This window comes from Gracilinanus agilis, chromosome 2 (genome assembly GCF_016433145.1).
Source record: "Gracilinanus agilis isolate LMUSP501 chromosome 2, AgileGrace, whole genome shotgun sequence".
In the NCBI taxonomy this organism is placed as follows: Eukaryota; Metazoa; Chordata; class Mammalia; order Didelphimorphia; family Didelphidae; genus Gracilinanus; species Gracilinanus agilis.
The window spans coordinates 587,223,181-587,246,314 of NC_058131.1; the positions used below are offsets into that span (position 1 = coordinate 587,223,181).

Here is a 23,134-nt window from a genome sequence, read left to right on the forward strand (position 1 = left end):
ACTGTTGTGCCTTTCTTCATTATCTGTAGGGCTTAGCATATAGTAAATGCTCAATAAATGCTAACTGAGTGGTTGTTTATGTTAATGGGGAATTTTGATGTAAAAGGATTAAAAGGCACATAAGGAAGTTTATGCAGAAATTGAGACAGGAAGATTTATGTATTTGAACATTTGTCCTGCTTTTTTTTTTTTCAAAAGCATGCACATTCCAATGAGTTTTAAAATGATCTCTTATTTATATTTTGTCCTTGGTCAACCGTTGAGTTCAAAGGAATATAAATTTCTAGGTGCTTGAGTAAAATAGAATTCTTAATACCAAAAATTGCTTGTTTCACTTTAAACATTTGATGTACTTCCCAAAATAGAAATCCCTGGTCTAAAGGAGGGCTAATTGGCATTTCTCGTTGTAGCTAAGCTTGATGTGGTTAGGGAGGGAGCACATGATTTTACCACTAAGCAGATGCTATGGTCTACATAATAACATGTTACTTTCAAGCTAGTGCTGATTCCTTAGCAGACTGACTTGTGGTGATATGATTGAGAAAAGGCATTACAGATTTTGAAAGGGACAAATTCCCAGTTTTTCTCACATTTGAATCCTTTATTGCTATCCATCAGAATAATCCATGCCAGATGCTTCCAACCTTAAAGAAGATGATTCAGATGGCTGGAGAGATTGCTGATGGCATGGCATATCTCAATGCCAACAAGTTTGTCCACAGGGATCTTGCTGCAAGGAATTGCATGGTTGCCGAAGATTTCACAGTCAAAATCGGAGGTGTGTTCTTCTTTACCTTTTCAACTTTACGGCTGAGTCAAGAAAATATTCTTTAACATTTGTGATATATTTTTGTATTAATATAGCTTTAGTTGGTTTTTGGAAGTACTTTTGTTTTTTGTTTTTTTAAAGGATAAATGTTGCTCTTGGAAACAGCATATTTGTCTCCATATTTGGGGTTTGTATAATGATCATTTCCAGGCATGTCTATTTTAAATAGCAGCAATATATTGTATAGGTCTATGTATTTTGAATATGTGATCGGCAATAACTGTGCAAAAGTTCAGTTACTTTATCTGCAGTTGTTCTTATTTCCCTCTTCTAAGGTATTATATATTTTGGCACTAGATGTGATATTTAAATTTTCTTTCCACATGCCCTTCCATTCTGCCTTGTATAGTTCTTGTTTGTGATAGCATTCCTATGCTGTTAAACATAGAATTCCCTAAGTCAAAGACACCCCCAACTTTTTAGAGGTGTTGGGTATGTGAATGCCTAATAATAAAATTTCTGATTGAAACAGGGAAAGATATGCCACTGTGAGGAGACCAAGGAGACCTATTTGATGAGCAACAGCAACAACAAAAACAAAAGTAGAGGTCCTTAGTGAATTTTAGGTTGCTGGCTAGTAATGTTGTTTCTAGTGATCACTGTTTCCATCTTAAGTGTACTTATTTTTAGTGTGCACCAAGAAAAACATACACCAAATAAAACTACTGGTGTTGCTGTGGAAACAGCCTAGCTTCTTCACTTTCATCTGATGGTTCTGATAAGCACAAAGGAAAAATCACAAGAAAAATATTGTAGTCCAAGAAAACTATTTCAGAAGTTAACTTTTTCATGTATTTGCTCTGTAGTTTTTATGAAACATGTTCCCCTACCCCCACCACTCCCAATGTCATTTAACTATAATTTTTAAATGACCATTATAAGTTTCTCCCCTCCAGGGAACTATGAATAGCTCCTGAAGAATTATTTCCAAAGCAAGTGTTTCTACATTTGCTCTTACAAATAAAATACATGGCACAGAGTAAATGAATAGGTTAAACTAAATTATCATAAAATATTCATTCAATACCTGCTAGCCTGTGAGTCTAGGCTAGATCTCATACACAGCATAGCTGCTGTCACAGACCCTATTTAGAAAGGATGAGTGTAGCTGTCCCATATAGACCAAGACTAGCCAGCAGTGTCTGAGAGCCCTTCTTCCAGAGAAGAGGGAAATGGGAGTCCAACAAAAAAGTGAATGAGTAAGTAAAAGGCCCTTGGAGGGTGGCTGTTCTCTAGAGTTCCTCACAGTGGAACCTTTCCCACCAAAAGTCTTGCTATCTTCTTGGTATACTCTTCTCTTATTTGTTTGTTTTTTTAAAATCCATACACACAGAACCCAAAATGAAAACATTTAAGTTAATATATACACCAGGGCATCATGTTAAACTCTTGCCTATTTTTTTCTTACCAGCCTTTTAAGTTTTTGATTAATCAACATTTATTAAGCACCTACTAGACATTGTGCTAAGTGCTGATGAAGTTCATCCTCAACTGGGGATGTGGAATAATTATACAGAAAGTGATATAGATCAAATGTATGCTTCACAGCCCATCCCTACATATTACCTGCTTTTTAGCCTCCCAGTTCCTTACAGGTTTTATAACCAAATCATCTAGGTGGCTTTTCACTGTTTTCAGCTAGATAGAACAGTGGATACAGTGCTGGAGTTGAAGTCAGGAAGATCAGAGTTCAAAGCTTGACTCAGACACTTAACTATATGTGTAATCTTGGGCAAATCACTTAACCTCTCTTTGCCACTGTTTCTTCTGATATAAAATGAAGATAGTATTAATCATTATAAAATTTAGCATAATGCCTGGACAGATTAAGTGCTATGTAAATGATAGTTCAAAATTATTATTTCTACTACTATCATTATTATCATTATTATTATTACTTTGCAATTTTTTGCAGATATTTTCTTCGAATTTCCTTGTCTTTCTCAAATTTATTTAAAGGTGTTATTGAGCAAGAACTTTTCCTCAGTGGAAAGATCCAGCATTCTTCCTTCCTTCTTTTCTTCCCTCTCTCATTACTCACTCCCACCATCCCCCATCCTCTGATTTGTGTTGACTCTGAGGCCAGAATCTTGAACTCACAAATGTTTTCCCAGAACCACATTTGATGTATTGCAAAGGATATGTACTAATTTTTTTATAAGAGGAAGTTTATTAGCCTTTAATGCAGTGCAGGAAAATTATGTTGATTAAGGTCCAAGATGCTCTGATTCTTTTGCCCTTACATTCTTTCAAAAGTGAGCTTTACCTGTTGAGGAAATAGCAAATAGATGCAAAGGAAAGATTTAAAAAAAGAAAAAGTGCCATAAGAAAGGAAGAGTTGAGGTATAGTAATATTTTAGATAAAATAACCTGGAAAGGAATTAATTTAGGCTTAAAGGAGAACCAGATGTCATATTTACATACCATCTGCTAAGGACATGGAAATGGGGAAAACTTGGAAAACTGCATGACATCAATTCATTGAAAATCATTATAGAAAAATGGTCTTAAGTAGCTTGTAAATAGTAGCTTTGTTAGGAATCTCATCAGGAACCAGGTGTAATACTTCTTGCTTATGGTAGGGGTGAGAGGAGGGAGCCAGTAGGTTTCTTGAGCTCAAGTTCACAGGTATGGTGAGCTATACTAATCCAGGATTGGCAACAAGTCTAGCATCATTGTGGTAAGAACCTGAGAATAGGGGAGCGACTAGGTTGTCTATAAGGAGGAACAAACTAGCCCAGGTCAAGGGCTTCCATACAGAGCAGTGGTGGGATCAGGCTCAGGTATAGCTCCTGTGCTTCTAGCCTGGGCAAGATAGGGAGACCCAGTCTTTTTTTTTAACCTAGTGGGGAGAACCATACTACATAATTTGGTTTAATTGGAGTCCTTAATCTCAATGCCATTTCTCTACCAGCTACTATAATCATCTTTTCTTCTTTTCTCCCACAGTGGAGTGGTAATAACATGAAGTGAAAAAATGACCAGAAATTTTTCTTTGGGTAAATTTTGAAAGAGATTGTCTTATGGGACAAGCTGGATGGCTCACTAGATAAAACTGAGCCTAGAGTCAAGAAGAATTGAGTTCAAATCTGGGCTTAGGATAATATCTAGCTGTGACCCAGGGCAAGTCACTTAACTGTGTTTGTCTGAGTTTCTTCATCTGTAAAATGAGCTGGAAAAGGAAATGGCAAACCATTCTAGTATCTTTGCCAAGAAGACCCCAAAAGGAGTCATGAAGAATCAGACATGATGGAACAACAATATCCATATTTAACTATTACTGGCATGCATTCATATCACTTCTATGCTATTAACAAAATAGTGAATAACATGAATAACCTTATGTTTATTATGTGTCCTCATTTCTCCTCAAAAGAATTCTTTGAATAATTTAAGTCTATTATTCCTTCTTTCAATTTTATAGATTTTGGTATGACAAGAGATATCTATGAAACAGATTACTACCGAAAAGGAGGTAAAGGATTATTACCCGTTCGATGGATGTCTCCAGAGTCACTTAAGGATGGAGTCTTCACAACCCATTCTGATGTTTGGTAATGAAATTTCATTTAACAAACAAAAACTCATTTTGTCTCCATAAGTCATATACCAAATTAAGCTTGAGTGTTTACTTCTTTCTCCTATTGCTTTTATATCACCCCATTGCCAATTCTTCTTAGATTATTGAGCTAGTTTCCTTAATCCAATGCCCTCTCTGGAATTCTTACATTATCATTATGCCAACTAAAAAAAGAAATTAATCTTTAGAATTTTGAAGCCTGAAGTTTGTAGGGATGGGGGATGATGAGATTGTCATTCTGACAATTCTTATTTAGAAGGGGGCTAACTTAGGTCATTCTCCTAAGAACTGAGATATTTCAGAATGAAACACACACAAGACAGACAGACACATGCACACACACATTAATATATTCATATTCCTCTTCCTTTTATCCTTTAATCTTCTCCAACCCTCTCATAGTAGAATGCACCTGTAGGTATATAAGCACCTGCTATGTGTCAGACAGTGTACTAAGTGCTAGGAATAAAAAAGAAGAAAAAGGCAATTCCCTACTTTCAAGAAGCTCACAGTCTAATGGGGCAACATGCAGACAAATATATACAAATAATCTATGTACAGCATAAACAGGAAATAGTTAACCAAGGGGAGGCACTGGAATAAGAGAAATTTGGAAAGGCTTGCTGTAAATGATGAAATTTTAGTTGACTAGGTAGAATTGGGGAAGGAAAGCATTCCAGGTAGGAGAGACAGCCAGAGAAAGTACCTAGATCCAAGAGATAGAGGGTCTTGTACATGGAACAGTAAGGAGGCATGATATGACATCGTTGAGGCATATGTGGAAAAGAGCCAGATTTAAGAAGACTGGAAAGATAGGAAGTAGCTAAGAAAGGCTTTGAATGCAAAACAGAGGATTTTGTATTTGATCCTCTAGGCAATAAGGAGCCACTGAAGCTTTTTGAATTAGTGGGGTGATAGGGTCTGACTTGTGCTTTAGGAAAATTACTTGTGGGGCTGAATGGAGATTGAAGTGGAGTAGGCTTGAGGCAGGCAAACCCACCAGCAGGCTATTGCAGTATTCCAGGTGAGGTGATGAGGTCCTGCCCTAAAGTGCTGACAACAGAAGAAGACAAAAGGAGGTATTTTCTAGAGATATTACAGTATTAAGTAAAATCAATAGCTCTTGTCCTCAAATTGGATACAGAAGGTAAAAGATAGTGAAGAGTCTAGGATGACTCCTATAAGTCAAGGTTGGGATCTTGAGGGACTTGGAGGATTTTTTTGCTCTCGACAGAAATTTAGAAGTTTGAAAGAAGGAAGAACATTTGGGGAGAGAGGCAATGAGTTCCATTTGGGGCAGGTTGAGTTTAAGATATCTACTGGACATCTAGTTTGTGATGCTGGAAAAGCAGTGGGAGATACGACATTGGAGGTCAACAGAGAAATTGAGCCAAGATAGGTAGATTTGAGAATGATCAGCATAGAAGTGGCAATTAAATCCATGAAAGCTGATGGGATCACTAAATGAAGTAATTATACAGGGAGAAGGAAGAGGATTCCCAGGACAGAACACCGCACTGTAACTACAGTTAAAGAGCATAATCAGGAAAAGGATCCAGCAAAGGAAACAAGAAAAGGAATGGTGAGATATTAGGAGGAGAACTAGCAGAGCATAATTTCCTGAAAACTCAGAGTACTAAAGAAAAGAGTGATCAATATTGCCAAAAGCTGCAGAGAAGTGAAGGAGGATAAGGATTGAAAAAAAAATCATTAGATTTGGCAAATAAGAGGTTATTGGCATTTTTAGAGAGAGAGGCTTGGGTGTAATGATAAAGTTATATCAGGTTGTAAGAAGAAAAAGAAACTTGAGGTACCTATTGAAGATGAACTTTTCGCAGAATCTGACAACAAAGGTTAGAAGAGATATAGAGTTATAGTGGAGATGGAAAATTCAAGTGATGGGTTTTTTTTTCCCAGAATGGGGGAAGATGCAGGCATGTTTGTAGGTAGTAGGGATGGAAACATTCAGGGAATGATTGAAAATAAGTAATAAAATGGGCATACCAGAGGGGACAACCTTAGAAAAAATAACTAGGTTTGGAATTGCTAAATGGGGGACTAGAGTTGGTAAAATGTAAATACAGGTCATCATGTGAATAGTTCATCATCAAGAAACAGGTAAAAGAAGAAAAAAAGTAACAAAAGGAACCTGGGTGATATAAAATGGGGAGAAAGGGGTTAGAAGGAGCTCATGGTAAATGGCCCCATTTTTTTCTATAAAATATGAAGTAAGTCTCTCAACTGAAAGAGTTGAGGGAGGGCAGCCATTGGAGGTTTGAGGAGGAAGGAATAGCTTTGAAAGAGCTGTTTTAGGAAGTGGGATAGGGTAGGCAAGTAAAGCAGGATTGCCTAGTAACAATGAGGTCCCTGTGAGGTTATGTAACATAAATTTGTAGACACAGTCAGAATATTTGTATGATTTTCACCACCTTTGTTCAGCAGCATGTATGTCAGAGCAAAATCAACAAATAGTGGGAGTGATCCAAAGCTGAGCAAAATAGTGATATGATAAGGATTCTAGGAATTCAAGCAAGAATGACAATATAGAATTGAATTTGGATCACCAAAGATTCACAATAGGGAAAAGAGGAGAGAGTAACAAGTGGAGGGAGATGGCTTAGGAGAGAATTGATCAAGGAATTGGAAGTCACAGGACTGGCAAAAATGTTTTTTTTAAGGGAAGGCAAAGGGAGAGATAAAAAACTAATAGATTTGGGTCAGATCAGGGGATTTGGGAATTCTTGAATGTAGAAGTGGGACATCTTTGGGTAATGGTTAGAGCAAGAGTAGGACTATCTTTCTGTGTGACTGAAGTAGCTCATGGGAGGTTGAGGAAACCAAAAGGTTTGGTTGAGGGAATGTCATGATTGTTGAAGTTCTGAGGGCAGAAGTTAGAAAGTAGAGAAAAACTGGAAGCCATGTATTGAGCTCATTGAAGAAGGATGGGGAGTGACCTAGAGGTTGGCAAATAATAGCTACCAGGATTTTAATTGGGTGGTAAAGATGAATATATGAACCTCAAGGGAGGAGAAGTTTCTGAGTAATGAGAGAAGATGGAAAACCTGGAAGTGGCATTGGGGACCAAGGAGTGTTACATCTCCCCTGCCTTAACCAGTCAGCAGAGAACAATTGGAAGCATGGCTAGTACTGGAAAGGGGTATATCTCAACTTGTCCATGTATTTATGAAATTCTTTCCTTTGCACTTGAGCATTTGATTCTATCTTCCCTTCCTTTCATAAAATCCTTTCATTTGAATGTCCATACCAGGTTCATTCATATAGTATTTTGTTATTTATGAATTATTTTTACATGTAGTATTTCATTTGAACTCCACAAGACTTTGAGGTATCTGGGGCAGGTTATTATCCATCCCCATTCTACAAATAAGAAACTTGATCACAAAGATCTTACATGTTATTTAAGTGAAACAGTTAGGTCCCAGACCCAGAGTCTTTTGACCCTTGTTTAGTGCCTTTACCACTATGAATCTTGAATTGCTTTTTCTTTTTTAATATATAAAGTTTATGTTTCTCTATTATGTTTCCCGTTAGTTCCCCATCTGTTTTTTTTTCCTTCAGTAGGCATACTTTGTTGCTGACTCATGAGTAGAATGGGACACAAAATATCTTCCTTCTTAATAAAAGTCTCTTAGCTCTGGACAAGTTCAGAGAATTCAAGCTGTGCCCTCTTCTTTATCCTACTTTCTCAGCAAGTTTGTAGATAGGTAGTCAGTTTCTAAAACATAATTGAAGGTCTTGGCAAATAGTCGGACATTCTGGCATGTTAACTTCCCAAAGTATCACATGGTTTCTTGGCTTTCTTAGCAAGAGATCTTATTGCTTATGTGTTACGGAAATTGCAGTTGTTTACTTCCAACTGTCTGGATGACAACACAGAAGAACTATTTAAATAGTAACCTACATCAGTTTTTTAACCTCATGAACCTCCAGGGACTCAGGCTTGTTTTTTTAGAGTCAGGTGCCTATTAGAAATAGCATTTAATTATGACACAGCAAAACATTGTTACTTCATTGTGAGGTCAGATATTGGAACTGTAGTAAAATAAGGATATCCAAGAAGGAGCCTGTCCACTTACCAAATCAGTGCCATTTTTAGACATTAGAAGTGAGGGCAAAAAGCAAATTGTTTTTTATTCTCAGTACTATGTAGTTACTTTTGCTAAAAGCAGGCATGAAGAGACAGATGTTTACTCTCAATATCTCATTTCACTCTTTGGCCATATAGAATCAATAAGGGAAAAAATAGAAACAAAATACCAAGTATTCATTTTATTCAATATTAAAGTTTTAAAGTTTCTTTTTCAATGAATAATATGGAAATAGGTATAAAGTGATAACACTTTTATAACCCAGTGGAATTGCTTTTCAGCTCTGGAAGAGAGGGGAGAGAAAGAAAAAGAAAAAAAATAAAGTTTCTTTTTTTCTGTAGATTTTGAGAATTTGATTATTTAGGTAGGAATCAAAATATACCTCATATATGTTGCTACTCTGATTGTGAAGTAAAGTTGCCTTCTCTTGTAGGCATCTGACCTGTTAAAGTACTGAATCATTTTAACATACCTGCAACTAAAGAGAATCCCATATCATCTAGATCATGGAATCAAAGCAGACTCACCCAGTATAAAAATCTATCCTGTAGCATTTCTTATAAAGTCAGCGAAGGGGCACAGTGGATAGGGCGCTAAACCTCGAGTCAGGAACTCATCTTTCTAACTTCAAATCTGGCCTCAGACACATAACTAACAGTGTGACCCTGGACAAGTCTCTTAATCCTATTTGTCTCAGTTCCTCATTTGTAAAATGAGCTGGAGAAGGAAACGGTAAACCACTTCCATGTCTTTACCAAGAAATTCCAAAACAAAAACAACAAAACATTCCTTAATCTTAATCTTTGGTGGAATACTTCATGGGAAATTCATTAATTTATATCAGCATATTTCACTGTTGCATAACTGTAGTTGTCACAAAGTTGATTCTTATATTGAAGTAAAACTTATTTCTTATAGTTTTTAGCTCTTATTTTGTATTCTAGAACTCAGATCTTAAAACTGCCTTCTCAGAGACAGAACCAGATTAAAATGTAATTGGGAAATGTTTAACAAAATAAATTTTAAAACAATACAATATAGGTAATATAATTTGTGGTTTTCAAAGTCAATGTGGGCCTGACAGGAATCCTTTCTGCTTGAGTTTGACACCATTGCTTAGAACAACACAGAACAAGTCTACTTTCCATAAAACATCGTTTTCCTATATTACATCCCATCAAAGATTTGAATATAGTTATGGTTTTTCCTTATAGCTTTTTCTTCAAATTAAAATCCCAATTTCCTTCAGTTGTTCTTTATATAAAACTTCGATGCTAAACTCCCCTTCATCATGATTGACCTCTTTTGAATGCTAAACAACTTTACAGTGTGCCAGTCAAAATAGGATACTGAGATTTGAAGGGAATATTCCACATATCAATCAATTCAATAAATATTTATCGAATATCTATATAAATGCCCCTAAAACATGAATTCATTCATTAAAATTGTTCTCCTACAACATGTTCTTTTAATGCAGCTATAGATTATTTAATATTAGCTTAAATAGCTGGTGTTTCATGCTGTTGGCTTCTGTTCATTTTTAAACCACTGTCCAAAAGTTTTCCACATTTCTATGAACAAGAATGATGCATCAGTGTGCTCATTTAAAGTTTGCCACATTTTTCTAGTAGTCAGTTTATTTCCTTTGTATAATATGAAATGCCCATTGGTTTGTATATTTCTGTATGTCACTGTATAAGCCATGGATAATCCTCCCTTCCTTTTTCAAATGGAACATTACATTTGATCTTGGGACAATTCTTATCCTACACAATCCTTACACCTACACAGTATGGACACTGAAAATGCTAAGCGGGTTTTATGTTTATATGTGTGGGAGGAAAGAGATAGTGGGGAGCATTTGGCAAGAGGTGGGAGTGGAGAAAAATCCAAATGCCATATTAAAACGTTCTCCATGGAGAAGGAAACATTTAATCTTCAAGAGTGAGATCAATTCAGATTCTCTATTAAGTTGACATATGTTCAAAATTTGTGTAGTACCCTGCCAAATATTAAACTCTTCTAAAAAATTCTTAATCTGAAAATCTAACATACTATTTACCTGCTAATCACTGCCTCACCTTGTTCAACATCTGTTAAGTCATCTCATTGAACCTAGATGGTCTCTAAGTCACAACTTGGAGGTCCTCTGGTGCTTTGGCTAGTTATTGAAGCAAAAATTATTTTTTTTCATCTGCACACTATTGATATTGGGTAAGTATACAGTTATTTCTTAAAGCGTTATTATATGAAAATTGAAGACAAGATAATTCTACCCTACTAGGCCCTTTGAGCAAGGAAAAAGAATAACTGGACCATTAGCTAAATAGGTTTTATAGTTTTTTTGAAAGTTGTATTCTTAGGGTCTACTATGAAATAAATAATAGAAGAATGAAAGAAAAAAACAGAGCAATTAAAGTAGAGAAAATGTTAGATAAAGAACCACTTTCAAGAAAAGTTCTGGAGTCCCTTTCCTGTGACCAAGAAGAGAGATAATAAAAATAGAAGGCATATCATTCATGGTACTGTTTGACAATTCAAGCATCACAAACTTTAGAGGCATGCCATTTATGCGAACTTACATATTTAACAATGTAGAGATTCCCATTCCAAAACTGATGGGAGAAATATCTGCTTGTTCTTTTTAAAGCAGTTGTTTTGGGGTCTGAGTGCATAAGCTTTTCTAGAACTCTTGTGTAACATAAATGCTATTTCACAGTCAATAGAAGTTATAAAGGACCATGAGGTGGGTGGGGTGGGTAAATCCCCCCTTGTCTACTAAGATTCTATTTAAGTCATACCAACATGTGCTTTGAGTATCCATTTATACCAAAGCTAATTGCAAATACAAGTTATTTAAGCGGCATCTAAAATTTTACAGTTCAAAGAGTCACAAATTTTTATACATGTTCTATAGAATTTTGTGCTGTGCTTGGGGACCAGCTTCCTGAATGGAGATGATATGGTAGGACAAATCCCAATTGGTACCATTTCATTCATATCTGCCCAGTCCAAAGAAGCCCCTTAACAGTTTAGTGATGCCCATCATGCTTTGCTAAGCTGACATAAATCAAATGTAAAGACAAATAGAAGAACAATTGGTGTATAATTAGGATTTAATATGAAAAATTTAATTTTGTAAAGGTACTGTATTCCCAAATTTAGCATTATGTAAATGATATGCTGAAATCTATGTAGTCTTTTATTATTCATTTTAATTCTTTAATTTGTAGTGGGTTTTTTTTTTAATGAAACTAACAGGTAAGCTTTGTGTGGTAGAATTAATTTCTCTTTGTGGATGTTTTTTGCTAAATATTTACTTTTGTTCTTTGTACCTCCCTTCATTGCTTCTCACATCTAATCTGTCACCAACCCTTGTTCTGTCTTCCTCTAGAGTGCCTTGATTCTGTCTCCTTGATTCTGTCTATTCCCACCGTCAACAACCTTTTTCTCACCCTTCTTATCTCTCTCTTGAGCTATCGTAATAGCCTCTGCTCATTCCTGCCTCCACTTTGTGCTTCCCTCAAATCTATTCTTTATATAGCTTCTATATAATCTTTCTAAAATGCAGCTCTAATAATGTTACTGCCTTGCCTTGTTCAGAATTTTGAATAGTTTCCTGTTACCTCCCAAATCAATTCCAAACTCTTTATAGAGGAACATCGAAGGATTTCCCTAATTTGATCCCAGCCTATCCATTCTATACATTCATCTCCTACTGCTTCATGTATCCCACTTTCTGGCTAAACAAGGCTACTTGTTCTTTCAGCATGCCCTAAGTCCCCTGCCTCCCCGTCTTTGCTTAGATTGTCTATTTCTGGCATACTCTCTTTCTTACCTATGCCTAATTTTTACCCATCCTTCAAAGGCCATCTCTTCCAGAAAAGCTTCTCTTATCCTCTCCTCAACTGGCAAATACATGTGAACTCTTTCTTTTTTTAAATCTCCTTAGTACTTTTTTGATATTTCTTTTATGAAACTTAGGGACATTATGTCTTGTAGCTTTTTTTTTTGTAGTTGGCCTTACTCCTTCTATTGGATAGTAAATATGTTGAGGTCAGGGACTTTGTCATTTTTTAATGCAGTGAAAAATCTTTCTATCCCTTCTAGACCTTTGTACAATATTTCGCATTCAGTAGGAACTCAATAAATGTTTTTTGAACTGAATTCCCTTAAGCCAAAGTATAATAGAATATTACACTCCAAGAAGTTATGGCCGGATCATTGTTAAAGCTATCATGAACTATTGTGACTCAGTCTTTATTTCTTTATTTACACTGGCCTATGTAGCCAGAAATTTGTTCTGCACAAAAGTAGATGAAATGATGGGAGGGGAACTTTTGTAAAGATCTAGTTCCTAATTGAAAAAACAACAACAATAACAGACTTGATCATTCGACTTTTAAATGTTTTTTCTTTGTTATTTTAGGTCCTTTGGTGTTGTCCTCTGGGAGATTGCAACATTAGCAGAGCAGCCCTATCAGGGCATGTCTAATGAACAAGTTCTCCGGTTTGTTATGGAGGGTGGCCTTCTAGAGAAACCAGACAACTGCCCCGATATGCTGTATGTATTTCCTGGGCCTCTTAGTTTTCTTCTTTCTATTCTCTGATATTGCCTCCTTCCATTAGTAATGAAGGATCAAAACTCAGAGAAGCAAATCTGACTCTGGGCAGTGTTATAACAGGCTTCTACATTGGTGGTTGGCTGTTGGGGGTTTTACCCCTAAGGAATCATGATTAATGAAACATCTGACTTTAGGATTATCTTTGTTATTGAGTTTTTCCCCCTTATATCTTATTTTATTTAGCTTTATACTTGGTGTATACGCAGGTTTGGCAGCATTTGCTAGATTGATCAGGTGAAGCCTACCTACGAAATTTTTGACCATCTTTTCCTATTCTTTCCCACCCCTCACAACACAATCTATACATACACATGCACACACATGCGTATATGCAAAAATGACAGTGAATATCCATATTTCTTCAGTTTAAAATAACTTTAAGCAGAAACTTTTCAGTCACTGATTTTTGCTAAAGTGTGCAACTGTGGAAAGTCAGCAAAAAGAAGCACCCTTTGGTGTCAGGAATTTTTAGTGTCTCTTGCAGAAGAAAAACACATTAATTCTTTACTTTGAGTAGTTTCAATATACTGCTACAACCAAGGCTTTTTTTTTCCTTAGTGAGGTAAATATTTCCCCCTTTCTGTTAAGTGTTTTAAAAGAGTGTGAGCCATATGACTAATATTATCACTTAAACTTCATTTTAGTGAACAGTGTGGAACTGAAACATGCTTTAACTTAGCTTTAGATCTCTCTGAACACCACCCTTGGCGTGCACAGTCTCAGTTCATTTTGGGCACTCAATACTCTGATATTCTCAAACTGGCTTTTTGGAAAGAAAAACCTACAACTTGTCATTTTGAAATTTGTTTGAGGCCGTTAATGGGTATATGATTCCTTATGGTCCTCAGCTGCTGAGCATTCTTGTGAAAAGAGCGTTTCTGGCTGGAGGTCTTGCTCTGGTATCAGATGACAATGTTGTTTTGTGACTTGAGGGGGGGAGGTAGGAGCTGGGGAAAATGGGAGGCTGTGGGGGACTGAGGAGTGGAGCAGCACTATAGCCTGGTGACTTCCCCTCTCACGCTGTTTCTAGTCTCACAAGACTGGAAAGAGGATGACAAGAAAGTCCTCCGTTGCATTAGACCCTGTAGGACAAGGATAGAAATAGAAAATAGAGTTTCCAGATTGTAATCTGAAAGGCATGAATGAATGTGGGTCTTTTCAAAATAGTAGAGATTGCATTTTCACATCAAAACAAAAGTTAAAACCATGAGTATCCATTCTGGGAAGACCTGTCAAAAAGAATTTTGGATTACCTTTTAAAATTGTTATGGAAAAACTGCCCCACCACTTTGATGTCCACCCAGGGAGCCGTCTTCATTGAAGAAGCCTCTGGGGACATTTGTTTTGTTGACAGACTTGCCTTTTTGTTCTTAAAAGCTATTTCCACCAGGAAAAAAACATAATCCATTGCCCTTTCTGTAGAGTGAGATTATGTTGGAACCTGAAGGATAAGTTTGAAGCAGATGCTTTCAGAGGAACAGTGTTGAAATGGTGAGCCTGATTCTTGTAGCATTGTGGCTATTAATGTTAAAAGGTTTATATAATATTTCTGTGCTTTTTAGCACATGAAGGGCCCCTGGAAATTTGGTTCATTTGTTATATCTTTTAAACAGTTATCATGAATGTAAAAGGCAAAGGATGAAATCAGGTTGCTGACATTAGTTAGATCCTTCACAAGATACATTTCTTTAACAATGTAAGGCTTAGACCTTTATTATAAAGATAAGTTTGGTTAGTAGGGAGGGGCAGGCACCAATACTGTGAGATATATGTTAGGCTTTGTTTTCCATTGTGTTTCCTAAAACCCAGATCTGCCAAGAGTCATTCCATTAATGAAAATTACTTGGGGGATAGTTTTCACTGACTTCAAACAAAATGTCATTAGCATATACAGGACAGGGATTTTTAACCTTTTCTATTTAATAGACCCCTTTGGCAGTTTGGTGAAGCCTATGGACCCTTTCTCATGAAAACGTTTTTAAATATATAGGATTTTCAAGGAAATGAATTCTACTGAAGAGCAACTAGGTGACACAGAGTGTCAAGCTTAGAGTTTGGAAGACTCAACTTCCTGAGTTAAAATATAGACTCAGACTCCAACTGTATGACCCTGGGCAAGTCATTTAACCCTTTTTTCCTTACTTCTTCATCTGTAAAATGAGCTAGAGAAGGAAATGGCAAGCCATTCCAGTATCTTTGCCAGGAAAACCCCAAATAGGGTCAAGAAGAGTCAGACACTACTGAAAAGACTGAATAATTATATTGAAATACAGTTTTATCAAAATGTTTGTGCTTTTTTTTTTAAGTTAATGAGCCCAAGGCTAAGACTCTTAATTTAAACAATGATATTCATTGTTAGAGTTGGTAGTGTCTTGGAGAGGCATTAAAAAAAGAGTCCAAGTGAACAGGTGTTGGTTTTGTCTTGGAGGAGGAGGAGTGGCATTGGGGTATGAGTATTTCTCCTTTGTGTCCTCTTGTGATTGGTGTAAAATTTTGTCTATAAGATATTTGTGGGACTCGTAAAGTTGATCCACTCACAGATGGATGGTATTTTAATATTCATTTAAGATGCCTGGGAATCTGAGCCCACCTGCTATGGGAAAATCCATACACTTCCTGTTCCCAGCATAATGTAACAGGAAAATCGAGGAGAGAGGTAGCATTTAGATGTTACAAATTTAATTCAGTTAGATGTCTTTATTTCGCAGTCCAGAAGTTCTCTGGAAAATTCCTTTCCCTTCTGGGTCCACAACAAAATAAAAGGGAGGCTGTTTAGTTTTATAGATAGTATACAGATTTGTCTTCTCTCATCCTCTCTTATGGACAAATTTAGTAAAGGAAGATATCTTCTAGGAGACAAGTTCTTTGGATATAAAAAATTGAAAATCGGCTCAAAATGGAAGAAAATATTTTAAAACCGGATTCAGGCCATATTCTGATGCCTTGAACTCCCTTATAACTCCTCCCCCCAATCTAATTCTATACCACCTACACAGACACACACATATACACACATACATATATGGGGTGTTCTAAAAGTCTTAGTATGTGTCAAAACTTTACTAGCTTGATATTGCACAAAGACTTTTGGAACAGCCACTATAAATAGAGTTTCTTGTGAATGGCAGCCTTCTGTATTCAAGAATTAAAGGAGAATGTACTAATCTTTAGGAAGACCTGAAAAAAAAATAACCCAACAGAGACTGGACTGCTTTATTTTTTAGTTTTCAAAACATAATGGACATATCTCCCCCACTCTTATTGATGAAAAGCCATACATTGTTGAACATTCTTGGCTGCTTCTGCTAAGATTCAAAGTACTTGAATAGAGACCAAACTTAAATAAACTGATGCTTCTGGCCTGTTTAACACTTGGATAAAATTTCCCTACAGTAAACAGTGTACCTTGACACCGTTAATTTGCTTACTCTAACCCAGGAGTATTTAAGTTAGATGAAGTATTTAGGATACCAAGGCTAGGCAGTGATGCAGCACACAGCAATTTCATGGCCTAGAAGTTGTTTTTGAAACATGAACTCCATATGAAAATGTTTGGTGGTGATTCTAATGAGGTAGCTTTTCATAGACATAAAAGCAGACACACAAGCATCCTCTCTCCATGTTCTGTTTTTACGGAACCTTGTTGTCCTAAGTGTTGTGACCTCGTTGTCATCAGATCTGATTGAAGGTCCTTGCTTCTGTTGCAAGCAAGAATGCTTTGATCCTTAAGCTCTCTCTATGCATCTTAGCTTGCTAATTCTCCTACACAGATTTTGACTTGTCCATTTTATAGTTCCTGCTGAAGTGCTAAGAGCAGAAACAAGTCTGTCAAAGAAATGCCTCTCCCTCTCCCCCCACCCTTTTTTCCCAAAGAATTAAGAGAGCAATGTACGGTAGTAATAAGTGATTACTAATTTTCTGTTAATCTGGTTATAATGCTTCAGGATCATCCAGTTTGCCAGATGTCCCTAATGTCTTCTGATTAATTATGGGCCCAGTTATGTGCTGAATACATTTAAATAATGAAATTTAACAAGCCAGGATTAAAAAAAAGAAAAGAAACTTTCACCATTTTAACATCACAGCTTTTTTCTTTGCTATAGTTTGCTTATGCCTTAGAACAAATATTATTTAAGGGATATGGACTTTCTCCAAAGTTAGTTTTAACACTTCATCTCCATCCCCCCCTAAAAACAAAACAAAACAAAACCTCTTAACTGACATCTTAAAAGGAAGAGATAAGTTTGTTGGTTTATTTGTTTTTCAATCAGCTCATATATTCCTCTAGATTCTAGAGTCTACTGGAAAGTTTTCTTGTTGAGATAGTGTAAACAAGGTCTTGAATCCCGCAGAGTAAAAAAAAAAAAAAACAACTTCCTTTTATGGGAAGCACTGGAAGGTTTTTGAATCTGGAATGATTTAAAAGAAGCATCACATGGCCTTGTTTGTGCTGATGTCACATGGATTACTCTTCTGCTTTGTGGTATCTCCCAAGCATTGCCCCCAGGCCACAGGGCTCTGAGCCAGGGAATATCGAGTGAGTGTTCTTGGCCCCAGCTGATGCTTCTATTCAGGGACATACCAGTCAGCTAGAAAGGCATTGCCATGAAGTCACAGAGATAAGTTTTATATATTTATGTCAGAGTTTTATTTCTATATACATTGTCTTTCTGGCCCTGCCCCACTTAGGAAATGGTGGAACAAGAGAAAAGGGAACATGGGCAGGCCAATTTCTTAGTTCCTTTATAGAGAGAAGTTGACTGAACCATCAATGCTGAATGTGTGTCAGAGAATGCAAAACTTGTACACTGCTTGTGATTATTGAGGAAGCCAAGAGACTTGTAGGGGATTTTTGACAATTTCTTGGTTTGCTTTATAAAAATAAACGATGCCTATTACGAACATGAGATTTAGAGCTGAAAAGAACCTTAGAGATAATCTAGCCTTGTTCTCTCATTTTCAAGTGGAAATCTGACTTGTCCAATGTCACATAGATTATAAGCATCAAATCTTGGAAAAAACTGGAGTTTTTTAATTCTAAATCCAGTGCTCTGTTCTACCATACTACTAGGGCTTGAAAAATAGGCTTGCTTTTAATTGTATGTATAAACATTTTTTAACTCTTGGAATACTAGAGAATACCATTTCCCCTTTGTGCATGAATAGATAAGTAATCACAGATATATTGACTAAACAGGATATGAAAACTCATTCTATGTACACCTTCTTTTATGTCTCATATCCTCACTCATCTACCCTGGACATATTGCCACTACAAACACAAATTTAACTGATAGTATCCTCTAACAGACCTTCATACTCTTTCTATTTACATGGCAGATTTTCTTTTTCACAACAAGTAGAAAGGCATTTGCAGTGTTGTAACCTCACTCCTTAGTGAATTTCTTGGGGCATGGGGAGACTGTTGTAAGATTTTGCCTGTCCAGCTCTGAAGTTCAAAAGCAGTATTAGAAAGCGAGCTAAGGATATTGGTTAATTATAGCTTTCATATCTGTAGTCCTATTTTCTGTGAAAATTGATTAACCAAGTTGTTTTGTTTTTATACAATCAGTGTTCCAACTTTAGAGACTTGGGGAGAAAAAAGAATAAAAGCAGGAGGAGAAACTTTTAAAAAGTCTTCTGTTGTTATGGGCTCCTATTAAAAGAGGAAATTATTCTTGGCTGTCAAGCAAGTTCACTTTAAAAAATCCTCAAGGAATACCTTTTTCTTTTTTTTCTTTTCTTTTTCCTTCTTTCTTTTTTTTCTTTTTCTTTTTTTTGCAGTATCAACAAGAGTATACTTTTCATCTTGCTTGTGCTACCTTGTCTTCTGGTATTTCCTGTCTGATAAGCATGAGCCACCCTTCTTTCCCATGTAACCATTGTGTTTTCACATAAGACTTTATACTCACTTTTGCTAAGTATCACTCATAGACAAATCATTAAAATGAAACTACATGTGGCTTTTTCTTTCTGATCTGTGAAGGGACCAATGAGCAAAAACACAGGCTCTCTGACTCCTTAGGTGGTTGGTGCTATACTTAGAGCAGAATTCATATTCTGTCTCATCATTCCAAAAGTGTCATCTTCTTCCCAATTGAGACACCAGTATGTGCCAGCTGTTGGCAAACAGCAGGCAACTCTTATTGTTAAGTTACTATGTTGAAAAGTACTTTTGTTTTTCTATAACTTAGAAAGACAATAATTTTTTTTAACTTGTAACTCATCAGAATCATCTGTTTTACTTGTAAGTACTTGAGCCATCAAAATTAAGGTCTTTAGTAGAAGCTATGCAGGGAAAAAAAGCCTTTCACCAATATCTCTAGGTAGATCCAAGCACCTAGATGTACTTACACACTCAGAAATGGAGTCGTGTCCATTTTCTCCACCTGTATGGGTTGTTCCATCATATCTTTGTATTTTGCTCGTAGGTTTGAATTGATGCGTATGTGTTGGCAGTACAATCCCAAAATGAGACCTTCTTTCCTGGAGATCATCGGCAGCATCAAAGATGAGCTGGACCCAGGCTTCAAGGAGGTCTCCTTCTTCTACAGTGAAGAGAATAAGCCTCCAGACACCGAAGAGCTGGACCTAGAGACTGAGAACATGGAGAGCATTCCCTTAGACCCTTCCTCCACCCTCCAGCCGGCTGACAAACACTCAGGACATAAAGCCGAGAATGGGCCTGGTGTGGTGGTCCTCAGGGCCAGCTTTGATGAAAGGCAGCCTTACGCGCACATGAATGGGGGACGCAAGAACGAAAGGGCCTTACCTTTGCCCCAGTCTTCGGCCTGCTGATCCTTGGATCCAGAATCCCATGCAAACAGTAACACACGTACACTGGGGTTGGGGTGGGGGGGGTGGAGGGAAAAAGAAATTTAACAATATATTCAAAAGCCTACTGTACCTCAGTGGATCTTCAGAACTGCCATCGCTGCACACAGGAGACCCCTATCTTCAGTAAACAACACATTGAAGATTTTTTTTTCTTTTTTTCAATATGCAAGCAGATGTTTGTTTCAGTAAAGGATTCCTCAAATGAGGCGGGCCTTTAAAAACTTTACTGGTAACATTTAATAGCAACAGAAAACTTGAGGTCTGATTTTCCTCTCTCTCTTTCTCTCTCTCTCTCTCTCTCTCTCTCTCTCTCTCTCTCTCTCTCTCTCTCTCTCTCTCTCTCTCTCTCTCCCTCCCTCCCTCCCCCTGTCGTCTTTTTTTATATACATCTCTGTCCTCACACACACAGTACATTCTCTCTTGGCTTCTTAAGGAGAAACATATCTGCGTGCAAATTCAACCATAAAGCACTTTTTATCAGATCAAAGAAATGGCTGGCTGAGTGGCCCCTATTACCCCCTTGCAAGCACCTGCCTAACAATATATAGGTCTTTATAAAATCAAGTTAAGAGACTGGATTTTTAAACCTGCTCTTTCAACCTTTTTAATAACTCATGAAATTTTAAAAGGGCCATCATTCATTCGAGGTTGTTAACCATTTTCAAATGCTGCCAAATTTTGCCAAAAACCCAAACTTTTCTTTTTCCTTAAATTTTTTTTCTTCTTGTTGTCATAGGCATGGAAAGAGCACAGTAATCAATTTTGCTCCATTCAAAACAAAACAAAACAAAACAAAATGCTAGTCATCTTCTCCACCCAATCAGACACCGGTATTCTTTTTATATTTTACTTTTAAAAAGAAATCAAATTGTTTTTGTCTAGATTATTGTTATTTTGGGGAACTGGACAAAATATTCCTTTCTTGTGATGAAAGTGGGAAGGAACCGAACTGATTTCCCCCCCACCCCCCACCTCCTCCACCCCCTCCCACTCTCTGGCCCCTGGGAATTCTGGAGAAAACTGGCAGTGGTGAGAGCCAGAAATACACGCTTCACACACACAGTCAGCCGCAAGCCAAACTCCCCTCACCCAGCCCCTCCTCCCCATTCATCTCTGCCCACCTCACTCCCACCCCCCCCAAGGACACAAACCGGAAGGGATCTCCAGTGATGCAGCCTGCCCCTCTTTACAGGTTTGCAAGGAAAGAAATTTAAAACAAAACGACACAAATGAGAAGAAAAAGCAGTAAATGGATTCAAGCATATTAAGCTTTGTTGACATTTTCTCTGTTATTAAGACTTCTTAAAGGGTCTTAACAGTTCTCTGTTAGACCATGGATCATTTGCATACACATCGTCTTTAATGTCACTTTTATAACTTTTTTACGGTTCAGATACTCATCTATATGTCTGTACAGAAGAAAAAGCTGCTATTTTTTTTGTTCTTTATCTTTGTGGATTTAATCTATGAAAACCTTCAGGTCTACCCTACTTCCCTTTCCCCCTTCCAACAAAGTTCTTATGCTTTGAACTATAGTGTGTAACTCTCTTCTTCCTCTCCCAGTAATTGATACTTGTATAACATGATTTGCCATGAACTGTTTGATGCCTTTTTATAAATGCATTTCCCTTCCCTGTTCCCACCCCCATTAGTTTTTTTTAAAAACACATTAGCTATGTGGGCACAGGTCTCAAGAGGAATTTGGGAATTGGGGGTAAAGGAAGATGCATGTCCCCTGATCATCCTCTTCAGTGTGGCCTAGGGGTTCTTTTTATGACATTCTCCCTTCCTTCACCCACTTCCTTAACCCATAACCCACATAGCACTCGAGTCTGTTACAGTGCAAGGCATGATACAAACTCAGGTCAGAAAAAAAAAAAGGTTAAATATTTAGTACATTCTTGTTCAGTGTTCATATTCATCATTGTCAAAGAGTCTCACCATCTCCCTTGCCTTTCTTTTGATTGTGACACACACATATCTCTCTCTCTCTCTCTTTTTCTCTCTTGCTCTCTCTCTACATATATATATATAAATATATATATAAGTATATATAAATAATATCTATTTTTTTAATTGTTGGGTACAACAGCGGTTTAACTGCAGACACTAGGCATTTGGGTCACTATTTTTTAAAAAGAATATTTTAACCCTTCCATCCCATGAACAACAGCTGCTTCATCCAAATCTTTCTCGGCAGATAGATCACCATGTCACATGAGTGGCCCTAAGAGCACTGATCTGATCAGACTTAACCATTTTTCTTATTGGAAAAATAACAAAAGAACAGTTTTTGAATCTTACTTTGTCCTACCTTCCCCACTCCCCACCCCAATTTCTCCCTGACAAGCAGCTACTTAAGATAATTGCATCTGAATGAGACTAGGCAAAAGGTGAACTAGGTGGTTGACATCCCCAGGTTGGTGAAAAAGCTGAACTGAGGAAAACTGTTTGGGCCTGCTGGTCTGGACTAGACCTGACTCCAGACCAAGTAGCTTGTTTCATCTGCAAAAAAAAAAAAAAGCCTTGGTAGCTGGGGCAAGGCACAAAAACTCAAGGTGTTTGTTAAGGTCAGTACCCAAGTTTGCTTTTGACATTGCTCCCATGAGGGATGGCAGCCCAAGAGTTGTTCTGGGATGGAAATGTTTAAATTTTGGAATAAGAACAAAGAATTAAAATAGAATATAGTTGTGACTGGAGATTAAAAAACAAAAACAAAAACAAAAAAAGTTTGTAGTGCTTTTTGCTTGTATAGTTTGAGTCCCACTTTCTTCTCTAGCCTCTGTCCCATAGTTATTTTCCCTTTAAAAAAAGAGAAAAGAAAAAAGGAAAAAAAAGAAGAAAAAAGTTAATTAAGAAGGTATTCTATGTAGGATTTTTTAATTTATTTTTTTGTGATATCAGTTTAAATCACTGTAGAGATACCCCATAATGAATTTAAATACTGAGATATGGGTTTTTGTGTATGACGGGGACAGTTTTTGATTTTTTTCAAACATTTATCTACCTCACTCTTATTTTTTATATGTGTATATATAAAAAAAGAATACATCTCACATTTCTCAGCACCTGACAATATGCCGTTGATACTGGTAACCTCATTCACACTACAGACCACATACACTAGGTTATAGAGAGGAGTGGCCAGTAC

General features: G+C 36.9%; 1 protein-coding gene across 1 annotated transcript in view; it reads left to right on the forward strand.

The window, feature by feature from the left end:
- IGF1R (insulin like growth factor 1 receptor) overlaps window positions 1–20,248 on the forward strand; it is a 383,498-nt gene extending 363,250 nt beyond the window's left edge. The window contains exons 19-22 of the mRNA XM_044665422.1: window positions 619–778; window positions 4,254–4,383; window positions 12,951–13,085; window positions 19,578–20,248. Of these exons, the coding sequence (XP_044521357.1) occupies window positions 619–778; window positions 4,254–4,383; window positions 12,951–13,085; window positions 19,578–19,944 (792 nt within the window). The 3' untranslated portion in view covers window positions 19,945–20,248. The remainder of the gene's footprint in view (window positions 1–618; window positions 779–4,253; window positions 4,384–12,950; window positions 13,086–19,577) is intronic.
- Window positions 20,249–23,134: the final 2,886 nt, after the last annotated feature.